Source organism: Maylandia zebra, linkage group LG11 (assembly GCF_041146795.1).
Source record: "Maylandia zebra isolate NMK-2024a linkage group LG11, Mzebra_GT3a, whole genome shotgun sequence".
NCBI lineage: Eukaryota > Metazoa > Chordata > Actinopteri > Cichliformes > Cichlidae > Maylandia > Maylandia zebra.
Window position 1 is genome coordinate 3,677,742 of NC_135177.1, and position 27,495 is coordinate 3,705,236.

The following is a 27,495-nucleotide window of genomic DNA, read 5'->3' on the forward strand; positions in this document are numbered from 1 at the left end:
GTCATGTGTTAGGAGGTAACCTAGCAACAGGCTACCTCCGACCCGGAAGTGCTGTCGCCCAGGAGCTGCCGCACCTGCAATCAATCCACCGGCTGCTGCCAATCTACTACCACCTTCGGCAGGGCTACTTAATGGTGTGGCTGAGCGACAGACAGCACTGGAGTATTGCACTAAGCCTGGTAGTGTTTTCGAGCCGCTAGCGTGATTGAAGTATTGTCTGAGCTACGTACTCATTTTGCTGTCGTGTGTGTGTTCACCCAGGGATTGACGGAGGATTCACGGACACAAAGGAAGCACTTGGAGGAGAGACGGGCACTCACTACCATGCATGGGCTTACACGGAAGGAAGGACACACTATCACCATTGTTGCACATTTGAACTGTTGTCATGTTGCTGCACTCTAAATAAACGCACTGTCTTTATTTCTGAGCTCCGCGCCTGAGTCTACTCTTTAACAACCGTGACAGCGCTCCTCTAGGAACAAAATTCAGACTCTGCTTAAATCTTGCTTCGAGATTAGAGCTGTCCCAAATAGCCCGTAGCAGCCTCAGCAGATTAAATGGTGCTGTTTTTTGGTTTTTATTATCACCTTTTATCGTGACTTCTGAGCCACATGGACACCAGAACAAGTGGTGTTTGTGTCAACCAATGTCAAAGATTCCGAAATTACAAGCATTATACAAAAACTGAGCTTCATCATCAGGAAATTCTGGAGGCACTGGGCTTCCTCGGGTTGCTACGGAACCAGGCCTCCAGACCTTGGTGTCGCCTGATGCCGGTGGCAGAGGAATGGGTAGCTGAAAGCAGTGTGCGAGGAAGCGGAAGCACGGCTAACATGATGGGGTCCGTGTAAGGCTAAGAGCAAATCCAAGCCAGCTGCCCCGCCCATCAATCCTGCTCTCAAACGTTTGCTCCCTGGGCAATAAGCTGGACTGCATCCGATTCCAGTGGACCACACAGTGTGAATTTAGGGGCTGCTGCATCTTTGTTTTCACAGAAACACGGGTCAGTGACAGAGTTCCAAACGCTGTCATTCAGCTACACAGGCTCACCTCATTTTTGTGATGACAGAACTGCAGCTCTGTGCAGTAAGACTTGCGGTGGTGGCTTGTGTGTCTACAGCAACATGGAATGGTCCAAGAACTCTGTGCTAGTTTCTAATTACTGCTTATCGCTGGTTTGTATTGGTTTGTAACTTTTTATTACCTCAGGAATTCACTACTGTGCTCATTACAGGAGTGTACTTTCCACCCAGGGCTAGTGCTAAAGAGGCGCTCTGCGAGCTGCAGAACTCACACCCCGATGGACTGTTTATTCTCGTCAAGTCAGTGCTCCTGAAATTACATCAACATGTGGACTTTGCGACCAGGGGGAAATGTGCTGGATCTTGTATACACAAACACTCCCAGAGTGTATTGAGCGAAGCCCCGCCCCCACCTCAGATATTCAGATCACATGTCTGTTATGCTAATTCTGGCATACAGGCCACTCGTCGGACGCTGCAAACCAGTTCCGAGACAGGTGAGAACCTGGTGTGCAGGAGCCATCTCTGACTGTATTGAGCACACTGACTGGGACATGTTCAGGGAGGCTGCAACAAATGGCGACTGTACCAACTTAGAGGAGTACACATCATCTGTGACCAGCTACATCAGCAAGTGCATCAATGATGTCACTGTCTCCAAGATTATCATAACACGCTCCAACCAGAAACTGCGGATGACTGCAGAGGTGCATGAACTTATAAAGACTTGAGACTCTGCCTTCGGAGCAGGTGACAAGGCGGCCCTGAGAACATCGAGGATCAAACCATCTCGAGCCATCAGAGCAGAAAAGTGCTCGTACGGCCAGAGAATCCACTCATCATGAGGCACATTAAGACCCTGCTGGCACCTGCACTGGACCCACTACAGTTTGTCTATCTCCCCAACCAGTCAACAGATGATGCCATCGCCACCACTCTACATCTGGCTCTCATCCACCTGGACGCCAAGGACATGTATATACAAATGCTGTTCATAGATTTCAGTTCAGCATTCATCACAATAATTCCTCAGCACCTTAATTGAAAACTGAGCCAGCTGGGCTTGAAAACCTTCCTCTGCACCTGGATCCTGGACTTTATGACGGACAGACCTCAGTCAGTCCAGCTTGGTAACTATATCTCCAACACTATACACTGAGCACTGTGCTCAGCCCACTGCTGTTCACTCTGCTCACTCACAACTGTGCAGCAATACACAGTTTGAACCACATCATCAAGTTTGCTGATGACACGACTGTGGTGGGTCTCATTAGCAAGAACGACAAGTCAGCATACAGAAAGGAGGTGCAACAGCTAACGGACTGGTGTAGAGTCAAGAACCTGTCTCTGAACAAAACAAAAGAGATGATTGTCGACTTCAGGAGAGCATCAATGTGGAGGTCATCAAGGGCCCCGAATTCCTTTGTGTTCACCTGGCGAAGAACCTCTCCTGGTCCCTCAAAACTAGCCCCATATCTAAGAAAGCCCAACAGCATCTGTACTTCCTACAAAAGCTGAGAAAAGATCACCTTCACGACCCATTCTCACGACCTTCCACAGAGGGACTATTAAGAGCATCCTGAGCAGCATCACTGTCTGGTATAAAAAATGCAGCATGTTGGACTGCAAGACCCTACAGCAGATAATAAGAACAGCAAGAAGATCATTGGAGCCTCTTTTCCCTCCATTACAGACACTTATCGCAGCCACAAAGCCACCAGCATTGCAGAGGACCCCACACACCCCTCACACACACTCTTTCTTCCCCTAAGCCGTCAGACTCCTGAACACTCAGCAACTGGACTGACACACACTCACACACCATTATACATTCCATACCTCAAGTACTTTTTGCACAATGCTCAGTCTCCACTGTCATTGTCGCACTTTTCTATTGCACTGTCTTGTGTCAGTATTGTTCTGTTCTGTCTGGTGTTGCACTGTTTTTTGCAATTTTTGCACACTTGCACCGTATGTGTTGATTTTTTGTTATATGTAGTACCATGGTCTTGGAGGAACGCTGTCTCGGTTCACTGTGTACTGTACCACTGTATATGGTGGACAATAAAGCCACTTGATTGGGCCTTTACTGATTCTTTGAGGAAGACGTCAGTTAAAATCAATTGAATTCAGTCAGTATTAATATAGCGCCAAATCACACTAGCAGTCGCCTTAAGGCATTTTATACTGTAAGGTAAAGACCCTACAATGATACAGAGAAAACAAAACTGAAGCAGACCACCTTCCTACTGATCGGAAGGTTGGTGGTTTGATCCCTGGCTCCTCCAGTCTGCATGTCAAGTATCCTTGAGCAAGATACTAACCTCAACTCTCCGATGCATGCAGTAATAATGTGTGCAGATAAAGTGCTTGTGAGAATGGGTGTGATTGGGTGAATGTGGCATGTTGTATAGAGCGCTCTGAGTACTCTGGGAGAGTAGAAAAGCACTAAGAATCAGTCCATTTACCAACAATCAGAAGACTTTCTATGAGCAAGCGCTTGGGAAGTGAAAACTCCTTGTAACTGAAAGAATCCTCTAGCAGAACCAGGCTCATGGAGGGGCAGCCATCTGCCACGACTGGTTGTGGATGAGGGGAGGAAGACAGGACAACAAACACACCATGAAAGAGAGCCAGAGATTAATAATAACTAATGATTAAATGCAGAGTGGTGTATAAACATAGAGCAAGTGAAAAAAAACACTTAATCATGGGAAGACCCCAACAGCCTAGGCCTATTGTAGCATAACAAGTTCACCTGATCCAGCCCTAACTAAGGTCTAAGTACTAATGTCTGCCTCCTGAATCCAAACAGGGGGCTGGTTCTTCAGAAGAGGGAACCAGCTCCCTGCCTCGCATACTACTTTTAAATATCCTAAGACCTACAAGTAAACCAGAGTCAGAGATTGAAGTGTTCTGTTGGGGTGATGCAATACTATGAGGGCTTCAACGCCTTTAAGAGACCCATCTATATAAGTTTTGCTACTGCTCTTTTACATCCAGGTTGCAGTGGGAGCAAATGAAACAGGCGCACACCACAGCTCATCATTGGAAATACTGAGGCGTTCTCAGACCAAAAATGGTTATTCATGAGTAGCTTTGGAAACCTTTAAGAACTTATCTCTGTATATATATATAATTGAAATGATTTAGCTGTGACCTTGTCAGGGCAGGGCAGGGTCACTTTTGATTAGGCTCAGTTGCATCTGACAAGCAAACAAAACAGTTGATGCATCAGCTTTCCTTTTTCCACACTACGCAACAGTTCCCTTACATCTCATAGGGAACAATTAATCTTTTTCTGACAGAGAACACTGGTCTAAGGCTTGGAGGTGCTAACTCTCATCCTGACCATTTCACACTTGGCTGGAAACTGACGTAAACCACAATAGAGGTCACATGCTGACAAAGCCAGCAGAACCACATTATTGGCATAAAAGCAGAGATGCAAGTCTGAAGTTATCAAAGCAGGTCCTCACATCTTGTGCTTGTACCTCAAATTTCTGTACATTAAAATCACAAATACAAGAGGTGACAAAGATCAAACTTAGCGGAATTCAACATCCACTAAGAAAGAGCTACAAAGAATACCATGTTTACAACTGCAGCACCATATAATCAAAGCACCCTCCAGATAAGACCTTTGAAGATATGGTCATAGGATTTCTTCAAAAACACCTGCAGTACGTGTGTAAAAGTAAAGTGCAAATCCAGGGTTTACTCTTGCACCTTGGGCAAGGTGCTTCCACTGAGCTTTTTAACTACATCAGTGACCTGTGTCAGGAAGACGAGAAATGATTCCCCTGAGTCCTCTATCACTGTCTTGTACAGCCTGTCACGTACAACACATTTCATGAGTGCTTTCTTGCTCCGTTTGAACTCTAACTTGCACTTTTTCTCTTAGGCATTTTCATCTCTGAGCATCAATATTTTAAAATGACACTGAACAACTAGTTCTGGCATTGTTGACTGGACTGAAAGTAGGTGCCGTTTTGAATATTGAGGAAATCAATGTGATGAAATCTTTAAAGGTCATAGTAAAACTTACTAAAGCCTATTTAGTCTCATAAATTGATGCTGTGTAGTAATAATATATATATATACATATATATATATATATATATATATATATATATAAAAAACACCCAGCACGCCCCTGCGGGCGGTTTATCCTTCAAGCTCGGGTCCTCTACCAGAGGCCTGGGAGCTTGAGGGTCCTGCGCAGTATCTTAGCTGTTCCCAGGACTGCGCTCTTCTGGACAGAGATCTCCGATGTTGTTCCCGGGATCTGCTGGAGCCACTCGCCTAGCTTGGGAGTCACCGCACCTAGTGCTCCGATTACCACGGGGACCACCGTTACCTTCACCCTCCACATCCTCTCGAGCTCTTCTCTGAGGAGTATATATATATATATATATATATATATATATATATATATATATATATATATATATATATAAACATATAATAAAAAAAATCCTCCTTGTTATTTAAAACCACAAGTTTTAAGTTATTTCGTCAGATATTACTTCTCATCCTTGAGGAAACAGTATGAAAACACACTCTATTTACCCTAATAGGGAATATTGTTACATTCTCTAGTTCAACAGCCTTCAAGACTTGTCGTTATTTTGCATGTGTTGCAGCCCAGTCATTTGCTATCCCCGTATGAGAAATCCCACTTGTCTGTATGAAGGTCAGCAGTGCTGGTCAAGGTGAAGGAGGAGATATTAGTTTTAGAGGAGAGAAATAAGAATGGCTTATTCACCTTTCCAATATTTCTGTAGCCCCATGACACTTTCTACAACCATAAAACATTTCTAGAACGGCCCTTTGTTCCAGGGAGAATATAGAAAAAACACATCAGAACTATTAAAGCTGATAGCACTGCCATACAAATCAACAATCTGTCTTATCTCTGCCTCTCTCACATGGAAGACAAATTTCCAGTGTCTCTGGGAGAAAAACTACTTACCTTGTGTGACATGAGAAATATCCTCATAATACAACAATAATGCAATGCAGTGATAATGGCCATAATAGTATTCTCACTTTATCGCATCTGGTCGGGAAAATTGGAAGTCCATAAAATAAATAATGTTTACAGCGGAACTGCCTCACTTGTAATCGGCTTATATGTCATTTACATAAAACTCAGAGTCCCATGCAGTCACCCTGATTATGATGTTTAAGAGGAGCAGCAAATAAAAACAGATTTCATGGCCAATCCTGGCACCCTGGGAGGAGGCAGCCATTGTCAATAGTGAAACAAAAAGCCTGAAAAACATCAGCATATTTGGCCTTTTATTGATTGGCCATGTGTTTTTGTTTTTTAAAAAGACTGTTATTTTGTCTACCTATGGTAGACAAATGGTTGAGGCTTCTCTCTAACCTCAGCAACGCAAGAAAATGGGAAAGTTCAAACAGAACAGTTTGCTGGATACTGCAGATTTTACCACAGTATTAAAGTAGACAGCATTTATAATTCAATGAAACAATATATTATTGTTAAAAGTAACATTAAAGGTGCAACATATGGACCATCTAGATATTATATCTAGATTACATCTACTTGCTATTTGGCCATGCAAACCCCTGCATACATTGTTTTTGCTGATGTTAATGTAAGCAAAGATAAGTCTGACCAGTTACTCCTGAGGACTATCTCATCACTGGTTATGACTCACCTGTTTCTGTGTCACTTTTATTATTCACAGTGGCAAGCAGTGGCCATTGCTTCTGCTACACTTTCCTGGGACAATATGTAATGGGAAGCCTTCTATGTATATTCAACCACTGATTTAACTGATATTGGTACAGGACTTAAACTAGCTTAATGGGGTTGAAGCTTTAGTTTTAGTTTCTCAAATTAGACATCCCTATGCAAACACTGCTCCTCTCACATTTTGCATGCACACTTTGTTTCCCTGTGTTTTGTTTTCTTGCCATCACGTGACTCAATGGTGCTAAGCACACATATGTTCACAGCAGAGCATGATGGTAGAGTCCAAGAGGAGTGTCCCGCAGAGAGATTTTACAGTTGTAAATGAAAACATTGCAAGCTTTGTGTGTGTGAAGGCTATTTGAAATACCACTAGTTTATTCAAACACATGAAAAATCATGAAAAAGATCTAAGCAGCGGAAGAAGCAAATAGGAGAGGAAGCCCTCAGACACACCCAAACCTCAGAAAGATGTCACCGGCAGAGTGCTTTCAAAGAGTCAAAGAATATCCATTTGGCTTCCACAGTGGTCAAAAAAAGTGTTTTTGGACATGATAGGTGTTAATTTAGCAGACTGATTACCAATAGGGGCAGCACGGTGGCACGGTGGTTAGCACTGTTGCCGCACAGCAAGAAGGTCCTGAGTTCAATTCCAACATCAGGCCTATTCTCCCTGTGTTTGTGTGGGTTCCCTCCGGGTACTCTGGCTTCCTCCCACCGTCCAAAGACATGCAGCTTGTGGGGATAGGTTAACTAGATAATCCAAATTGCCACTAGGTGTGAATGTGCGAATGAATGTGAGTGCGAATGGTTGTCTGTCCCTGTGTGTTAGCCCTGCGACAGACTGGCGACCTGTCCAGGGTGTACCCCGCCTCTCGCCCTATGACAGCTGGGATAGGCTCCAGCGCCCCCCGCGACCCTGAAAAGGATAAGCGGGAGCAAATGGATGGATGATTACCAATAGGACTGTCACTGTGGGAGCATTTCTGTGGAATTTACATGTCCTCTCCACGTTTGCATGCGTTCTTTCCAGGTACCCCAGTTCATCCCACAGTCCAAAGACTTGCATTTGATTAGGATAATCTGTGATTCTAAATTGGTGTGAATAGTTGTCTGTGTCAGGTTGTGTTATGGAAACCTGATCTGCAGTGACCATCTGCTCTGACAGCAGCTGGGAGCGACTGGTGCGTGAGGACTGTGAACGCTTTGGCACTGGCAAGGTGCCCATGGCAGAACCCGCTGCTTGTTGAGAGCGATATATGCTTTCACATCAAAAAGTCTGTCATTAAGTCTCCAATAACACCAGCAAAAGTCGCCAGATTTGTTGCTAGTTGCTTTTCAGAAAAAAAAGTTGCTCTGAAAACTCGCTAAATATAGCGATAAAGTCGGCAAGTTGGCAACACTGTGTATGACATGACAGCAAGCAGTGAATGACAAAGGACTAAAATACACAGCAGAGTAATTGGGGAACGCGAGACAGGAGGCAAACAGCTGAGAAAAATTAAGCAGTACAAGACAAGGGAGGTAAAACTAGACACAATAACAAAGCACACATGATGATCAAAGTAAAACAGGAAATATGACAAGTGCACACGGACACAGACTAAGAGACACAACATTACAGACATGGCAACAGAGGGAACATAGAGACGTGGGACCAGGACAGAGACAGAGGCACAGACACTGAGAAGCACAGAATCAAAACCTAAGAACTAAACTCTTAACAACAATTAAACCGAAACACCAGTTAATAACAACAACAATAACAAATAGAGAATCAGAACATAAACCATAATACAGAATTATAACAAAACACAAGAAACTGACCAAGAACCATCCAGGAGGAATGGCTTGTTACTGGATGGCCAAGTCATATCCATACTTTGAATCCGGTGAAAGGTTGAGGTGGGATTTGAGAGGGAAAAAATATTGCATTGAAGAGCAAGCCAAACTCAGACTAGTCTCATCTAGAAGAACATATTTCTTTTATTTCTTATATTTTTGTTGAATAATGCATGAAAAAGCTCATTTTCCTCCTGGAGTTTTTAAACATGTCAACATTAACTTTAGACACTGTTTAAAAGGGGACCAAATGTATGCTTACTTAGATTTATATCTTTATCTCCTCTATGGACTCATGCATACTGATCACAACTATTTACAGCAACGTAGCATATTGCTGCTCATTTTTCATAAATATTGTCATGTACTTGTACACTCTTTATTCTTTGCAACAACACACCAGAAGCATTATTCAAAATATTAACAGTTTTTGAATAAAAGGACTCCAAATTTCCTTGACAGGACCAATACTGGTTTCACAACCGTAGATCTGTTAAGAAAGAAATGTCAAGACAATCTCTATATGTTGATAAGTTGGGCAGTATGTGTGACAAAGATTTCAGGTATAGATGCTGATCACACCTTTGTCTACTCTTAGCAATCAGTACCAAACAAAATATCATGTGAGATAGCACATGACCATGGAGGTGGGAAGCTGCTGGTAGATGCCGTGTTTTTCTCAATTATAAAAATAAAATTGGATCAAGCTATGTCTACATGTTAATAGACAGATTGCACACACCTGGGGTGTGTGCAATCTGGGGTTCAGTATTTCCTGATCTAGTTGATTTGTGGGCCTAGACATGGTCATGTACTGGTCAGTGTTGGGGAGTGATGGGATACATGTACTGGCATTACGCATTTAAAACACAAAATATGAGTAACTGTATTCCGTAAAAGTTACCATTTAAATAGGTGATAATTACAATACAGCTACTTTGTTGATATAAATGGATTACACTGCAATCTTTTTCTGTTTTATATGTTAGGCTATCCCCTATTTAATTTTGGTAATTCCACGCATTCCAAGAAACCCAAACAAACACGCAATAAGAGGCTCTAATGTAAGCGTCCTGTTAATGTTGGTGGTGTCAGTTACGCAATGGACCTGGAGCCAGCACAACAGAGCCAGGAGTGCACAAGCAGGAATGCATTTCTTACTTGGAAATTCCAACACCACTTTACATTTAAAGAAGAAAGGGATGGGCGAAATCTGTCAGTGTTGTGCCAAAAACTGATCGTTTGTATTTAAACTGCTATAAATAACTTGTTGGTCTATAATATGTGAAACATATGTCAAATGTATCCCTCATGAGTCATCTTGAGCAACAAACAACATTCCTGTAACAAGGTAGAAGCTGCAATCAATTTGTGGCAGTGAATTTTATGTATTCTTTATTTATGCAGTTAAAAAAAATTCTTGTTGACTTTAAAAATGTCTCTTTTAATAGTAATCTGGCCAAGAGGACAGCTAAAATTGCAACAAATGCAAAAATAGTTCTGTAAACATATTTTAAGTGGACAAAAAGGAGCTGATTGTAACACAGTTACAAAGATACTTGAGAAACAGGTAATTTTTTAATTTTATATATAACCCCTTTGTAATACCTGTTCACCAAAGTCTATTTAGCAACATACGTAACGATATTACACACACACACACACACACACACACACAAAAACAACAACACACAGCTACACTGGAAATCAGTTTTTGGCAGACAATCACTTTTTGGCACAACACCAGCAACCAACCTGCTCTCAGCATCAAAAGACTCCAACCTAAAGAAACATCTGGAAGTAAGTTCTTTAAAAAAAAAAACTAACCTTAGCCTACTGCAACTAGCTTGTTTTAGTTGTGGTAGCTACCAGGGTTATGTGCCACATCACTATCTTCGATGTACTATTGCTGTGTGATTTATGACTATTACTGAAGGCTACTCACAACCGAGCTAACATTGTTAGCTGGTGTTAGCTGAGGTTAGTGCATAGAGAGCTAGACTTGATGGATAGAATTAACAACCTGCTAGCTGCAAATAATCATGTTCGGTTCAGCAATAGTAATAAATCACACAGCAATTGTACATTCATGTAGTTGTGAAAAGCATGACCAATATATTAAGTAATCCAACGTATTCAGAGTATGTTACTCATGTAACTTAACAGAATACGTTACAAACTACATTTTGGGGCATGTATTCTGTAATCTGTAGTGGAATACATCTTAAAAGCAACCTTCCCAACACTGGTACTGGTTACTGGTAATTTCCTGCCTGTTGCCTTAGAGAAACCAGTCTGAGTAGCTGCTTCAGCTGTCTTTGTTTAAACAGATAACAGATACGATTTATAGTGACACAGCTCATTCGACTAAGCTGTTAGAGAATATAATAAAGCTAGTCTAAAGCTTTTCTTGACTTACAATGAAGCCTTCATCACTGCTATTGAGGGTTAACCTTAAGCAAGCAAGGTGAACTAATCTCACAGTGATGTGCAGTGTGTACAGTTATGCTGGATTCAATAGGGGGAAACCTTGCTTTATAAGGCTTTTCACATCATGAGTGTGTAGGAGTCAAACAGAGTCAAGCACCAGCAGTCTCTGTGCTGCTGCTGTCATTGAGAGTCACTGTACTGTGGCTTTCAACCCAGCTGACATTTGCTTCCTAGAGCTGTAGAAACCAAAGTCACAGTCGAGGTAGAAATGAGTTTCTGGAAGCAAGACAGAATTTCAATGTCATACTACATCTTGACGAGTAGACACACATGCAAAAGAAACAGTGTACAAACCTACAGTAACATACAAATAGTGATGTAAGGCATGTTTACGTCTCACAGGACAGCAATGCAACCTTTTCACACAAATTGGTAATCTATAACTCTTCTCTGTCTTCTAGTCTGTTGTCTGAAATGTTACTGCTAAGCAATCAATCGCTGCTGTCTGTGTTCTTTTCAGTTTGTCCTCATACTTTGTGGCTCAGACCTGATTTCTGCTCTAGTGCAGTGTTTTCCAAAGATCACATGTCAGTCAAACAGCATGACTGCCTCTGAGAGAGTCTTATTTTTTTCTTAGGTTCTTTGACTGGGGATTTTCTATTAATCAAAGTTCTGTAGGCAGCAGTTTGTTGCCAGAGTATCTGTAAATATGAATTGTTCCTTTACTTTCAATTCTAAACTTGAAAAGAAAAGAAAGAAAATCCACCCCATGCCTGCATAGCATTTTGTCTGCCATAGAACAAGAGTGCAGAAGCTGCTTTCACTGAGTCAGAGGACGATGAGTCACAACAACCTCTATACATTTAATATAATCCATAATGTAGTGGTTAACACATTCAGCTACCATGTAAAAGGTCTCTGGTTTGTGACAGAGAGAGGCACCATTTCTGGGAGGATGGGTGTCAGAAATAAAAATCAATTCAAATGCATGAATCTGCCTGATCTAGTGACCGGAGGAAAGCATTTTTGAGCAAACTTCTCCCTTAGTTCTTACATGCTCACAAGTTACTAATTTAGCTTCCAAGATTCAAAATTCAGTTGACACATTGCCACACCCAACACACTGCACTCACACACCAAGAGCCAAGAGCAATGAGAAGGGAAACGTCCGTATCAAATTTCAACAAAAGATACATCATAACATTTAATTTTGACAGACAAATCCGACCAGTCAATCATCTTTGTGTACGCAGTCTCATTGCTGGGGTTTGCAGCCTCAGTGTTGATTGAATTGCCTCTCTTTGTGTAGAACCATAACCTTACATCAAGACTGCCATTAGACATTTTTTGTGTCTGTAAAAGGCGATGATGAACTTTGCTTATGCCAAAACCTTTAACCCGACCAAGTTGCGAGCAGTCTGGTGGATGATAAGTCATTTAAGCTATACTGTACTCCACATTCACTGGTTACGTTCCATATATTTTTAGATCCAATAAAAAATTTGTATTCACAAACATTTCCGAAATGCATCCATGTTTTATTTGCAGTTAGGCTTTCGCTCTCTTTTTTAAATGCTCAGCCCAGCTGTGGCTGATTGGGGCAGAGCCAGAGGAGTGTCACTGGCATCAACCTGGTTAACTTCAAACACTGTTATTTCCACTCCATATCCTTCAAAGTGACATAAAGAGTCCAGAGGGACTGAAAGGAAGAGTGAGCAAAAAGCCAGTTTTCCTGGCAGCATTGGCACATCCTTTCAGTCCAAGTGCAGTGATCGCTGAGATTTGGAATGCTGTGATTCGTTTTTCTTTACTTTACTTGTGAAAACCACTTTAGATGTGTATACATATAGATAGGTCCATTCATTTACCAAGCATCATCCCTTTGTATGTCTTCTTCTTCCCTCTTCTATTGGTCCTCCTATGATCACGATAGCCAGCATTGTATACTGTTCTCAGTTTAGCCAGAGGAAAACTGTGCATTGATTTTCTGAGAGTCAGAGAAAGTAGGTGCTCACTGGGAGATCAATTTTCAAATCTGAAGACAGATGGAGTTATAAGTCTTAACAATGACATCATCATTGGCGTGAACATCCCCTTTCCAGTCAATAATGGTTCAGTCATTGTGTGAGTCTTTCCACTTTTTAAACGGCTTTAGCTTTTTCTCACTGAATTGCAATAACACATGTTTTATTAGTAATTATAAACCTTCTTGTACAACCGTCAACAATCAGAGTTCATCGTGCTCCGCTGAACACAGATGAGGTGATAAAACATCACAGCAACTAGAGACACTTGCAGAGGGGAGAGTAATCTGCCTCTACATAATGGATATAGATTCAATTTATTTTCAATGTAAAGCGAGTTGACAAGGCGGGACACCAGAAGAAAATGACAACCGCTCTTAATTGACCATTGCTGGTGTTGTGCACTGGTGCATCAAGGAGTTCAGCAACAATCAGGCTTGGCTTTAAGTGCCCACTTGCATCTCCCACTTCTTCCTCTGTGTCCTGCTCAATCTTTTTATGATAACAATATTGGTGTTGGCATGCATCTTCTAAGTTTCTAACTTTTACTTAAAAAATTCAACATACTACCTTTTGAAATAGTGAGTGATGGTGAAGATCTAACACCCACTAACGGATAACTAGCTGCTGTACCTGACTCAGATCATGGTGCTATATATTAGTTTCATGCAGTTCCTGGTATTCTGATGTATGTACTTTTACAGGATCAGAAAAAAAGTCTGTCTCTATTTTTGTTGTGTTTAGCTGGTGACACAGTGGGGACCTATCTGAACCTATCATGGGAAAGGATGTGGTGTAGTAAAATGTCTGTGATTTCAACAGTGGGCAGACCCCCTAACTCCTCAAATATGAATTGTTTAACTGAAGCACAGAATCCAACAACAAAATGCACTCTGTTCACAACCATAAATGTATTTTCTTCTGTTGAAGTAGACATAGAGAACAATGGCCTTCATTTACTAATATGTACATGGACTCTTGCCCTGGGCAAAAAAGAAGAAAGTTTATGCACTATTAGAGCTGTGCACTCGTGTGCATGTTAGTAAATCAGAATCATTTGGATGCAACAGACTTGTCCAGTTTGCATATAATCTGCGTAGCATCTGCATGCTACCACAGTCTCATTTCTACTGCAGGGAAGTACTGCACTGTGATGACTGCTAGGTTGAGCAAACGGCCTAAAATTTGAGTTCAGCAGGGTGCTGCTCTCTGCTTGTACGTGATTTCTGTGATCACTCAATGACTTTATGTGAACAATATGTGCCCACTCCCTCTTATTCTTGTATTCTAAATGTTTTAATTAACTGCGCTCTCGCACTGCAGGCTTACTTGTTGTTCCTAGAGTATTTAAAAGTAGAATGGGAGGCAGAGCCTTCAGTTTTCAGGCCCCTCTTCTGTGGAACCAGCTTCTAAACACTATCTCTACTTGAGATTAGGCTTCAAACTTTCCTTTTTGCTAAAGCATATAGTTAGGGCTGGACCAGGTGACCCTGAATCCTCTCTTAGTTTTGCTGCAATAGGTGTAGGCTGCTGGGGGATTCCCATGATGCATTGAGTGTTTCTTCTACAGTTACCTTTCCTACTCACTATGTGTTAACAGACCACTCTGCACTTAATCATCACTTGTTATTAATCTGTGTCTCTATTCCACAGCATATCTTTATCCTGTCTTCCTTCTGTCACCCCAATCAGTCACGGCACTTGCCCGCCCCTCCCTGAGCCTGGTCCTGCCAGAGATTTCTTCCTGTTAAAAGGGAGTTTTTCCTTCCCACTGTCACCACAGTGCTTGCTTTCATATGATTGTTGGGTTTTCTCTGTATATATGGTCTACCTTACAGTATAAAAATGTGTAAAATGCCCCCAGCCGACTGGTGTTGTGATTTGGCGCTATCTAAATAAAATTGAATTAAATTGAAATTGAATTACAAAAAGTTAAAGTCTACACCTTTACATTTAGTATATTTAGTTTTCTTTAATTTACATTTTTTATTCCCTCTATTGATCGTCAAGTCTCAATTCCTACTGCGAAATCTTGATAGTAAGGTCAAAATTTGAAATTAAACCACAGCATGGAATCATTTGACTAGAGCTATTCAACAATGTCAACACTTCAGACTGGTGTGAAATGGTGTGGACAGTATTTTCTTTCATGATTTCTTTCATAACCCTTATTACCAAATGAGCATGATCTAAATAAATTAAATAGGAGATTAACATCTTTATTCACTCCCATTCCCCATGGGATGGATGTAGAGACCTAAAATTCATTCCAGATACACAATATAACCATCCCTCCCAAACAGTGGTCACAAATCAGTCCAAATGTGTGGTAGTGGGCACATCTGCTATATTGAGATAATCCATCCCACCTCACAGGTGTGCCACATCAGGATGCTGATCTGACATCATGAGTAGTGCACAGGTGTACCTCAGACTGCCCACAACAAAAGGCCACCCTGGAATGTGCAGTTTTTTGCGCTATTGGGGGTCTGGGGACCCAGAACCGGTCAGTATCTGGTGTGACCACCATTTGCCTCATGCAGTGCAACACATCGTCGCATGGAGTCTATCAGATTGTCAATTGTGGCCTGTGGAATGTTGGTCCACTTCAATGGCTGTGCGAGGTTGTTGGATATTCGTGGGAACTGGTACACGCTGTCGTATACGCCGGTCAAGCACATCCCGAACATGCTCAATGGGTGACATGTCCGGTGAGTATGCTGGCCATGCAAGAACTGGGACATTCTCAGCTGCCATCTGCCCTGAACAATGTGAACCATGATTCATCCGTGAAGCGCACACCTCTCCAACGTGCCAGACGCCATCGAATGTGAGCATTTGCCCACACAAGTCTGTTACGGCGACGAGCTGGAGTCAGGTCAAGACCCCGATGAGGACGACGGGCATGCAGTTGAGTGTCCCTGAGACGGTTTCTGACAGTTTGTGCAGAAATTGTTTGGTTGTGCAAACCAATTGTTCCAGCAGCTGTCTGGGTGGCTGGTCTCAGACGATCTTGGAGGTGAACCTGCTGGATGTGGAGGTCCTGGGCTGGTGTGGTTACACGAGGTCTGCGGTTGTGAGGCCGGTTGGATGTGCTGCCATATTCTCTGAAACGCCTGTGGAGACGGCTTATGGTTGAGAAATGAACATTCAATGCACGGGCGACAGATCTGGTTGACATTCCTGCTGTCAGCATGCCAATTGCACGCTCCCTCATTGCTTGTGGCATCTGTGGCATTTTGCTGTGAGACAAAACTGCACATTCCAGGGTGGCCTTTTGTTGTGGGCAGTCTGAGGTACACCTGTGCACTACTCATGATGTCAGATCAGCATCCTGATGTGGCACACCTGTGAGGTGGGATGGATTATCTCAATATAGCAGATGTGCCCACTACCACACATTTGGACTGATTTGTGACCACTGTTTGGGAGGGATGGTTATATTGTGTATCTGGAATGAATTTTAGGTCTCTACGTCCATCCCATGGGGAATGGGAGCAAAAACAAAAGTGTTGCGTTTATATTTTTGTTCAGTATAGTTACCAGTCTGACATTGTCAGTTCCCTGTTTGTTTTTTCCTCACTGGTTTAGGTCTACAGGCTGAGCGGCGCAATCAGCTGACAGAGCAGTACTATTTTAAGCAATAGAATATGTCTCGTGTGCATTACTTTTCCCTCGAACAGTCTCTCACTGTCGTTCTCTAAAACCTAAAAGAGAATTATGGATTTGATCAACTGGTCTCTGAATGCTATTGACACCCTTTTCTCAACGAGAAGTCTGGGCTCAGGAGAGCCCGAGTGCCCTGGAGGGACTTTCCCTGCCGGATACACGATGGATGGGTGGCAGGAATGGAGGATCTTGTGCCTGGCGGGACTGTCGATCAAGGACGCTGAAGATATCTACCTATTCGGAACCATGATAACAGGGTTCTTGCTGATCGGAGCTGGCTTGGCCCTGACTTATCGGAGAAATAAGAGAGCGGAACCAGCTGTTCAAACCCCCCCCCCCAAGGCTGACTGCTGGAATTGAAGCGATGGAACGAGGCGCGACCTCTCACACCGAACGCAGCATGGTTAACACCTTGGAGACGCTTACAGCTGCCGTGAAGACTCAAACTAACACCATTGAGCGTATGATGGGATACATCAGAGAGGGGCCCGCTCAAAATGACACCCTTGAGCGAAAGTTGGATCACATCGCAGAACGGATCACTGCAGTTGTGGGGTCTCAGAATCAAAAGAATGACAACACCACGGAACAGAAGTTTGATACCATCATGGGGAGGCTCGCGGCTCTCCAACGGGAGATCGAGAGACCAGTGTCAGAGTGCTAAATTCGAGCTGCTCGCATAAAGGAGAAATCAACAATATTCAACATATAGACACCACGGCGTCAGCTGCTCAGGCCCAAGGCTAGAGCCGACCAAAACAACTCCCTGATAACGACTGTGTGATGACTATTCTTCCCATCCCATGCAAGGCCACCTGGGTTGGCTGGCAGACTGTTTACTTAGCCTGATAGGGCGAAGGACACTGTCTCAGCTGGACTCTGGACACGCACACACATACACTTACATTGATAAGCCCGCACTCATCCCCCTCCCTTTCCAAACGCCTTCGATGCTTGTTTCCTGTGGGGGAAGACGGCGGGTCTGCGTGCCGCGCTGAAATGGTAGCGCTGTGTAGGACGACTGTTGTGTTCCTTCGGATTACCCCCCCCCCCCCCCCCATCCAACCCCTGTGGCTTGTCACGTGCTCTAATGTTGTGATGTGGACATTAATGTGCTCTCTTTGCAGAGGAGTTTTTTTTTTGTTTCCTGTTCTCATGCTGTCCTCCCATAGGTGCCCAGCGTGAGAAGAGGTCTCTTTTTTTCCTGTTGTACTTTTCCCATTGTTGTGTACTTTTTCAGTGTTTTCTCTGTAATGCTGCCGATCTCCGACTGTATTCCCATGTGATGTCTTTGTTGCGTGTGTAAGTCTTTGTTGCGTGTGTAAATCTATTCCTCTGCGGGGCAACCTGCATATGGCCAATAAAGCATTCATTCAATTCTCTTTTCCCATGCACAAACCATGGAAACCTCATGTCCTTGTTTTTCATTGAGTAGAACTTCATACTTGAGGAAATACCAAAATGTAAGTGCGGGGTTGGTGTAGCTCAGGAGGTAGAGCAGGTCAGTTGCTGGTTGGGACGGTTGGTGGTTCAATTCCTGGCTTCCACAATCTGCATGCCAAATATCCTTGGGCATAATACTAACCCTAAGTTGCTTTCTGGTGCATCCATTGGAGTGTGAAAGTTAGAAAGCACTTGTGATTGTCAGGATACATGTAGTATTTCATGTCCATTTTAAGGTGGATTGATCCACTTTTGCAGCAAGCCTCAAGTGGCCATTCAAGGAACTGGTGTTTAGTTTGAATTTTCACCTTCAGAGATTAGTGCTTGGTTGAAGCATAAGAATACAGAAGTAAATTTTGTGAGATGACATTTGGAAAGGGTCTGTCAAAGACAAATGCACTGAAAGCTGGTGAAAACTAAAAGCAGACAAACCATCAGATGAAGTGGAAGCACAGACAGACTGTGTGTGCGCACTGTTAGTGTGTCACTTGGTAGGTTAACAGCGACAGCAGTAAATAAAAGTGAAATCAGTGAAGTCAGTAAAATCTTGCAATGAGCAGATAATGCATACAGTACAAACTGTTACACATATACAGACACTGGATGTGTTTCAACCACATACAGAGATTGCACCATTGACAGTGCACGAATGATGCAAGACTATAGATATTTATGCATTTGATGAAAATGCTGCTGTCATTAACAGTACTTTGATATATGACTTCTCGGTGATAGCTCTGTTTGCCAGTGTTCTCCACAGATGAGAGTTGCCATGGGACAGCGATGAGAGCGTCTGCTTGTCTGTCTCTCTCTCCGTCGTCTTCCTTTATTGTTTTGCTTCCTTTTAGCTGCTCTGCCTCTGCTAAGACAGAGGCTGTCAGGATTGGCTGAGAGCTAAATTGCTCAGCGCGAGCTCGGTCACAGCTCAGCTCTCCTTGAGATAATGAAATGACAATTAATGAGAAAGCTGTTGCCATTCGCTCATTTGTTCACTTGCAAGTCGAACGGCAGTATGTAGAGACAGACAGAAAGCACTGCAGTCGTGGCAGGCATTGGAAAGTGCCCAGCGGTTGTTTTCATATTAAAGCTGCTGTTAAAAATTCATGTGACTATCACAAAACGAAAGTTTAGCCCAGTGGTCAAACCATGATTCAAAGGAAATATCATTTCAATACCAGACTGAAAACAATTTCCAGATAGATTTCTACCTAAATCTAAATGTCAACAATCAGAATACATGTGCTTGTCTGTCGAATTATGTGGGTAGAGACTTTGGATGCACCTCTAGAGAGATATGTCGCACGTGTGGAAAAGGTATATCCTTTATTAACCCAGAGACACTTCAGTCGATACATTATTTACCATAGCCTGGGCCCTACACAGCAAAGAGCCAAACAGAGCTCTGGCCTACTGAGATAGTCCCTGACAAAATGGCAGAATACACACATATTTCCTCAAAAAGAAAGAGTGAAAGCAGGCCCTTGGGCATCTCATAAAACCTCTCTCCAATATGTGCTGTGAAGTCAAAATTGTAGCCCAAAAACCACAGAGAGTAAAAAAATAAATTCTATTTAATTTCTGTCTGCTGTTGTTGTCCGTTAATGCATTTTCCTCCCAAAGTCAATACACTTGTAGAATAAAACATAAAATTATCTTAGTAGAAGTAACATGCTCACAGAATAGGAATTGCATACTGTATATGGATTTGTGCTTTTAAAAGACTCCGGGCAGGCATTTTATGTTTCTGCCTGTAAATACAATTATTTTAACTGAAGGCAAAAGCTAGTAAAGTATGACATGAAATTGCATCATTTCTGTTATTATGCTAGTGGGGGATGTGATAAAGCTGTGTAATCTAGTTAGCAAAGTCCCTGTTTGCATGGCTGATCAAGCTAAGCTTCGTGTGAGTGCATTACAATAAAAAGGCTCAGTCAAGTACACAAAATGAAAATGGAACAAAATGACTCCAAGGTGTGGAGCACACTGCAGCATGGGACGATTCAGTGCTTACCTGGTATTGGTTGGCCTTGGCGAGTTCTTGATTGGCTGACTCCACATTAGAAGAAGCTGTCTGGATGTAATCTTCAATACTATCTGAGGAAACAAAGAACAGATTGGATTCCTTTTAATATAACAACATACAACAATACTCATTCATTCACTGACTTGCTCACTACTGGTTTGTAGAGCCTCACAAGTACTACAGTTGCAGGAATTTCACCTCATCAGAAATCACTGCACATCTATAACATTGTACATATTGAACAAAAATGATACACAATATCTGTAATAGTAGTATAGAAGTAAAAACACCCCTGTCAAAACAATGCACTACATATTTGCCATACATCATGCCTCAGAAACCAGTGTTGCAAATATATACTTTAAAGGCCTTCAAAATATGAAACAATCTTTCTGCCATCATCATGCTGAAGATTTGATTGCCAGCAATCTTAGTTGCCCATCTCAGCGTTGTGGACGTGTACAGGTCTTGTAGGGAATTGCAGCCAATCATCTTCTCATTGAAATGGACGACACACTGCAGTCTGGCTTTGTCCTTGGCAGTGGCAGCAGCGAACTAGATGGTGATGGAGGAGGTGAGGAAAGACTCAATGATGGAGGAGCTAAAATTGTACCATCACGGACTTAGACAGGTTATATTTCTTCAGCTGGTGCAGGAAGTGGCTTCTTGTTGAAGTAGCTGATCTTTAGGTCCCACTTTAGGTGCTGGGAGATTGTTCCCAGGAAGTGGAAGGACTTGATTGTCTCCACTGGACAGGCATGCTGGAATATGGGAACTGGTGGAGCTGGAAGTCCAGTATCATCTCTACTGTTTTGATAGCATTGAGCTCCATGTTGCTCCAGACTCAACCCCACCTGAGGTGAGCCCTGAGAGCATAAACATGCTTGGTGGATTGTTATGTAAACTCTCTGTGGACTAGTTCACATGGCCATAAGAAACAGGAAGACACACTGATGCACTCTCACACTTACTGTCTGATGATGAAATTTATCTCATTGGGACCCAAGCAGACCGTAGTGAACATAGTCACTTTGGCTTCAAAAGGCCAACATGGCAGCAGCCAAAGCTCCAAGTTTCAGAGATGGGTGACATCTCTATTGTTCATCGTTTGTATAGTTTAGAGGTAAAGCCTACTCTTTGTTTTTTTTTTTAGCAAACTGTGTGAGATTCTTTTCGATTTAAACATTTCATGTGAATATCACGATGGCTGAAGCCTGTTAATATGCAGCTGCTATCAACCTGCATGTGCTAAGCAGGACTTGAAACAATTACTCGTGCTGAAGTTAGCAGGTAGTCAGTATACCCTGCAGGAGCTGCTTTCTTAGACTACAGCATCAATTAATGTTCAATGGGAAGACATGTTACAGTAATCTGTCAAAATAAAGTTCACAAAGTCAGCAGTTCGTAAGCTTTTGACGTTGGCCTCGAGGTGTGGCCTCATTTAACCTCCTATAATCTCATATAACTTGCCTTAGTAGCCTAATGGGTACTACTGTTGTACCTTTCTGTGTGTGGAGACAGAAATATTGAGAAAGTCAAGATGGTGCAAAGGACAGAAGCAGGAAAAAAGACAGAAACAAGACCAGGACACAGTTCATAGGTAGCTGAGGCCTTATGTACTGTTTTTAACCACTGCAACCCTACACTGCTTATCTAACTGAAAAATTATCAAAAGAAATGTTTCAAATCTTGTGGTGATTCAGATATATTCATAAGTAACACATTAATGATGCTCTTCTTGGCCTTTCATTGCAAGATTTTTAAGTAAATTTGTGCCCGTCCGCATCCGACCCCCCTTCTGATTTACAGTATTAAATCTTTCTATTAAGAATCCGACTTTAAAAGAAAGTTCATTTTCTGTTATTTTAACTATGATTAATTCTCGTACAGTACATTAACAGAGGCTTCAAGGTATTACCACTGAAAGGAATTGTGATCATAGCACTTGAAATATGTGCCCTGAAATTAACAAAAAAAGAATATGAGCAAATATATAATATTAACAAAGATTTAGTAGTTACTTCCCTTTGTCATCACTGGCATACGCAGATGATGTTACATTTAAAAAAAATCATCCAAATAAATGACAGAAAGAACACTAAATACAACCTTGCTGATTCATCTGTAATAACACTTTGCACCGGAGAAATAGTCTATATTTGATCCATGAATATACATTTACATTTATAAACATAAAAAAAGAAAGTTAGAATTTTAATGCTTCTGCGTAATATGAAAAGACCAATGGCTGGAATACTTTGCCACCTGTGGGAGCAGTGTTAAAGAAGTGACTCTTCATTGTTACTCTTGACACATAATCAAGCGGTACCAGGAGCTACTGGTCTAACAGTTAACACTGCGACAGCAGCAAGACCTCCTCTTTTAAACTTGTCAATACACGGACATTAATGGGATGAGACCGATGCGTTTAATGAAGTGGGTGGTTCAAAATCTTTGGTATCACCACACATAGTTACCCACATATATTTACAGCTGGCCAATAACAGTGAGAGTACTATTGATTGTTTTGGTGTAGTGAGAGTAAAAAGGTTGCAGCCAGCTCAAAGATGTGTCTTATGTTTAAGGCTTCAGTGGCCCCTGATAATTACTGCACCAGTTGAGCTTGTAGAGAATTAACTTTTGAACTTAACAAGAGGAGGTGGTTGGGTGAACGAATTGTGCTGATTGACTAAAAGCATTTACTCTGTAATGGTGAGTTAAAGAAGATGGGGAATACATGCTTAGATTCACCAGCTCAAGAAGTAAGCCTGATTAATGGACTCATTAATTAATTCTGTTTTTTTTCTGCCCTTCTGCTCAGAGGATGTTCTTTGCCATGATTAGGAAATATTTGGCTTTAAAGAGGTAACTTAAACTAAACCCAGTAGTTAAAGATAATAAGTAAGATTCTGTGGGTACCAGAGTTTAAATGTGTTTAAATAGGTTTTCAGGTGATCCACCATTTCACCAAAAGGGTATAGAAGGCAACTGCCTTGAAGACAAGGGACCACTGATGATCACTGTATGTCTATAGGCAATTTTAATCATTAAAAAAAAATTATTATTCCAGGACATAATGCAATGGCACAAAGCAGTTTGTGATATCCTCCTGAGAACCGAAGAAAAAAATATTCTGATTGAACATTTTTTGTGATTTCCTTTCTTTGGAGCTAAAAGAGGCCACCCAAACACATGAGATATCAATGGAAAGCCCAGGATGTCCTCTATTCAGTACATCAGGACTTAGTAGGGTATCTCAAATAACAAATAGTGTCTATTACAGAGGATATAGGCTGGTTCTCAGGAAGAGGATATAGTCATTCATGTTGGTTTGTTTTTATCCAGTTTGGTTCTTTTTGAGTAATTAGTATATTATTGTACTGTATCTAATGTTATCATTACAGTTTGAGTTTAGTTCTGTTTATCTGACCTCCTTTTAGAGCCTAAAACTATCATTTGACTTTTTATTCGTATATTTCTTTGCATTTTTCAGGGTAAAATGAACCTCACTTTTCCAAAAACTACTATGTCCTTATTCCTGCTCAGCTCAGCTTGTCACATATGCTCACAAAGGGAAGACTCTTTTAGTATATTTGAGAGAGTTCCAGAACCTTCCCACTGGACAAACTGCAGGAATAGCTGGGGCTCTGGATGGTTGTGTTATCTTCACTCTAATGGACCATTTTGTTCTTTTTCTTTTATTTATAGCAATGGCGGTTCATGGAGCGTCTCAACAGTTCCTGGATGTTAGCAACATACACTAGCTGAGTCACAGAGATATAGCACAATAAAAGTTTGAGACACACTTGTAAAGGCTAAAATGTTGTTTCTTAAAAACAAGACTGTATATTATCCAAATCACACGAATCAAATTACCTTGTGTATTAAAACATGTTAGCAGGTTATCCAGCAATTGGGCAGATTAGGCAAGCAAACACAATGTGTATTATGATCAAACAAAAAAAGTTCTTCAGAACAGAACTTCTTGCTGGCTAAATATAACTTTATGACATGTAGTTGTCTAATCTGTTTAATTATGAGTATGAGCTATTATGATAAAAAAGATACTTGCATAACAATCAGGGGAACAACTATCTATTTTGTAATATGGCTATAGATAAAGAGTTGGAGCATATTTGAGAAGACTCATAAATACAGCTTCTACCCATATAGCCAGGGGGTCTGGCCCGGATCTGGTATCAAGCCGGCACTGCTGGCTGACTTCTGGCATGATAAGACGTATGTCATCCAGATATGGGCCAGGCCTGGCATAGATGGCACGGTCTATGTGATGGCATACCATATCTGGCTCGATTGTGGTTTGGGTTATGTGGCCCAGGCCCATAGAAAACAGGTCTTCCCTGGATCAGGCATCAACCTGGCACCTCTGACTGACTGGTGTCATGGCAGGGTGTATGTCAACTAGATGTGGGCCAGGTCTGGCAATGATGGCACTATTTATCTTTCTATTTTCCTATTTTAGTTAGAAGACCCAAATGCCATGTTGCAATACTATACTGCTATGGTAGCCAACATTTCAAATGCAGGTTTGACAGGTTTGTGAGTGTACACTTTATCCAAACCTAGTGACGGTTTACTCATCTTTGCCAGTGGGTGGCTGTAGCTCAGGAGGTAGAGCGGGTCACCTACTGATCGGAAGGTTAGTGTGTGATTGGGTGAATGTGGCATGTTGTATAGAGCACTTCGAGTAATCCTGGAAACTAACAAAGCGCTATATAAGAGTCAGTCCATTCATTGCCTGAACAGTGTTTCTGTCACGGTCTGCAGAGACAGGCCGTGCGGTGGTGTGTGTAATGGACCCAGGTGCGTACACACGAGAGTAGACTGGAGTAAACTTAACTGAAAGCGAGCCTTTATTATGGCTGAAGACAAAGTGTACAAACAAAGCAGGGATAGCGTGACTAGACTATAACTAAACTGGGAAAACTAATACTGTGACAAACTAAGAAAACTCAGAGACTATGATGATCACTGCAAAGACTGACCGTGAAAACATGGAGGTGAGAACACAGACGACGCAACACAGACTACATGAAACACAGAGACTAAATACACATGAGGGATGATCAGGGGAAGTGGCCACACATGGGAGCACAGCTGACACACATGAACCTAGCGACAGGACAGGAGAAGTGAAACTGAATACGCTGACAATGAATACAGACTTTCAAAGTAAAACGGGAAACATGGAGATTAGACATGACAAGAACTAAATATAACCATGCAGACATGACGCATGAACCAGGGAGACTTAGTACAGGGGGAGATGACATAAACAACTAAGGAACAAAACTAAACTGCAATCTAGAAATTAACTAGGTGAACTAAGCTAGGTGCAAATGAATACAAAAGATACATGAAATTCAAATACTGGGTCGCTTGACCCGGGACCATGACAGTTTCACCACATTACTTTTGCACTGTTTTTCATGTTCCGACACATGTTGTCATTATATGGCTTGATTAAGGTACACATTAGGCTGACATCTGGGGCAAGAGCTGAAACTGTTCTGGGCCAGCACAGGGCCAGCAGTGTGTCTACAACTGGCCCGTGGCTGCACACAACTTACTTCCACACATGGGCCAGCACAGGACCACCACTGGCAAACCAGATCTGGGCCACCAAAGGGCCGTCATTCTTTGCGGTATGTGGGCCATGTCTAAGCACATTGTGCGGACCAGATCCGGGCCATACCAATTTTGCTATGTGGGTAGGCTCTGCGTTCCTGTTGAACATTACTGTTTGTATTCTTTTGCAGCTCAACTGCTGGGAAAAGCAGAGAAGATGGAAGACTCAAATGAGACTGAATACATAGGATAAGTTTAAAATATGCCACCAGTGCTGAAATTATATAAATATATAAAGAAATTATATATAATATCTAATTATACATAACACCAACATATCTAAGAAGACAGATAAGGCTTACTAAGACTTTCAGACTAATATATATATATATATATATATATATATATATATATATATATATATATATATATATATATATATATCCATCCATCCATCCATCCATCCATCCATCCATCCATCCATCTTCTTGTCTGTGAAGGTTCTCAGTCATCCAAGTCATCGTTGTCTAAGGAGCTTGGAAAGAAAAGCGTCTGGACTTCTTTGAGTTCTTTAAGTTTTGAGATCCCTTCCCAGACGCATTAATGCACACTCACACCCTGGGCCATCTGACCTCAGGAAATCACATGATAGGGTGGGGCCAGGTTTCACAATGAGCTCACCCAAAACCCTGGCTGATTGTGACCCACACCCATTTTCACACCTTGGCTCATGTGATTAGGTAGAGGATCATCAGGGGGTCCTTTTGTCCTCTATTTGGGGGATACTCCCACTGGGTTTAAATCTGGGACTCTCCACCGTTTGACCCTTAGAACTAAAGAAGCTTCTCTTATGAGAGGTGAAATGTCTTTAAGCAGCTTAAAGAAGTCCAGACTCTTTTCTTTCCAAGCTCCTTAGACCATCCATCTTCTTCTGCTTTATCTTTATTCTTTATTCTTCCGCCGGGTCGCAGGGGCAGCAGCCTAAGCAGAGAAGCCCAGACCTCCCACCTCCTCTAGCTTATCCGGAGGAACACCAATGCATTCCCAGGCAAGCCGAGAGATATCATCTCTCCAGCGTGTCCTGGGTCTGCCCCCGAAACCTTACCCAGGAGGCGCCCAGGAGACATCCTTGTCAGATGCCTGAACCACCTGACCTGGCTCTTTTCGATGTGGAGGAGCGGCGGCTCTACTCTGAGCCCCTCCCGGATGGCTGCACTTCTCACCCTATCTCTAAGGACTCTAAGGAAGAGGCCAGCCACCCTTCTGAAGAAGCTCATTTCTGCCGCTTGTATCCGCGATCTCGTTCTTTCAGTCACTGCCCACAGCTCGTGGCCATAGGTGAGGGTAGGGACGTAGATTGACCGGTAAATTGAGAGCTTCAGTTTTTGCACTCAGCTCTCTCTTCACCACGACGGACCGGTGCAGTGTCCGCATCACTGCAGTCGCAGCACCAATCCGTCTGTCGATCTCCGGCTCCCTTCTCCCTTCAATCGCGAACAAGACCCCGAGATACTTGAACTCCTCCACTTGGGGCAGGAACTCATCCCCGACCCGGAGTGGGCACTCCACCCTTTTCCTACTGAGAACCATAGCCTCAGATTTGGAGGTGCTGATCCTCATTCCCGCTGCTCACACTTGGCCATCACCCGATGAAGCCAAAAGAACCACATCATCCGCGAAAGGCAGAGATGAGATTCTGAGGCCACGGAAGTGAAAGCCCTCCGCCAC

The 27,495-nt window shown here is 42.4% G+C and overlaps 1 protein-coding gene across 6 annotated transcripts in view; it reads right to left on the minus strand.

The window, feature by feature from the left end:
- The window catches only part of tsnare1 (T-SNARE Domain Containing 1), a 271,580-nt gene that overhangs the window by 45,292 nt on the left and 198,793 nt on the right, over positions 1 to 27,495 (minus strand). For all 6 annotated transcript variants that reach the window (XM_076889692.1, XM_076889687.1, XM_076889691.1 and 3 more), the window contains exon 10: positions 20,167 to 20,249. In XM_076889692.1, the coding sequence (XP_076745807.1) occupies positions 20,167 to 20,249 (83 nt within the window). The remainder of the gene's footprint in view (positions 1 to 20,166; positions 20,250 to 27,495) is intronic.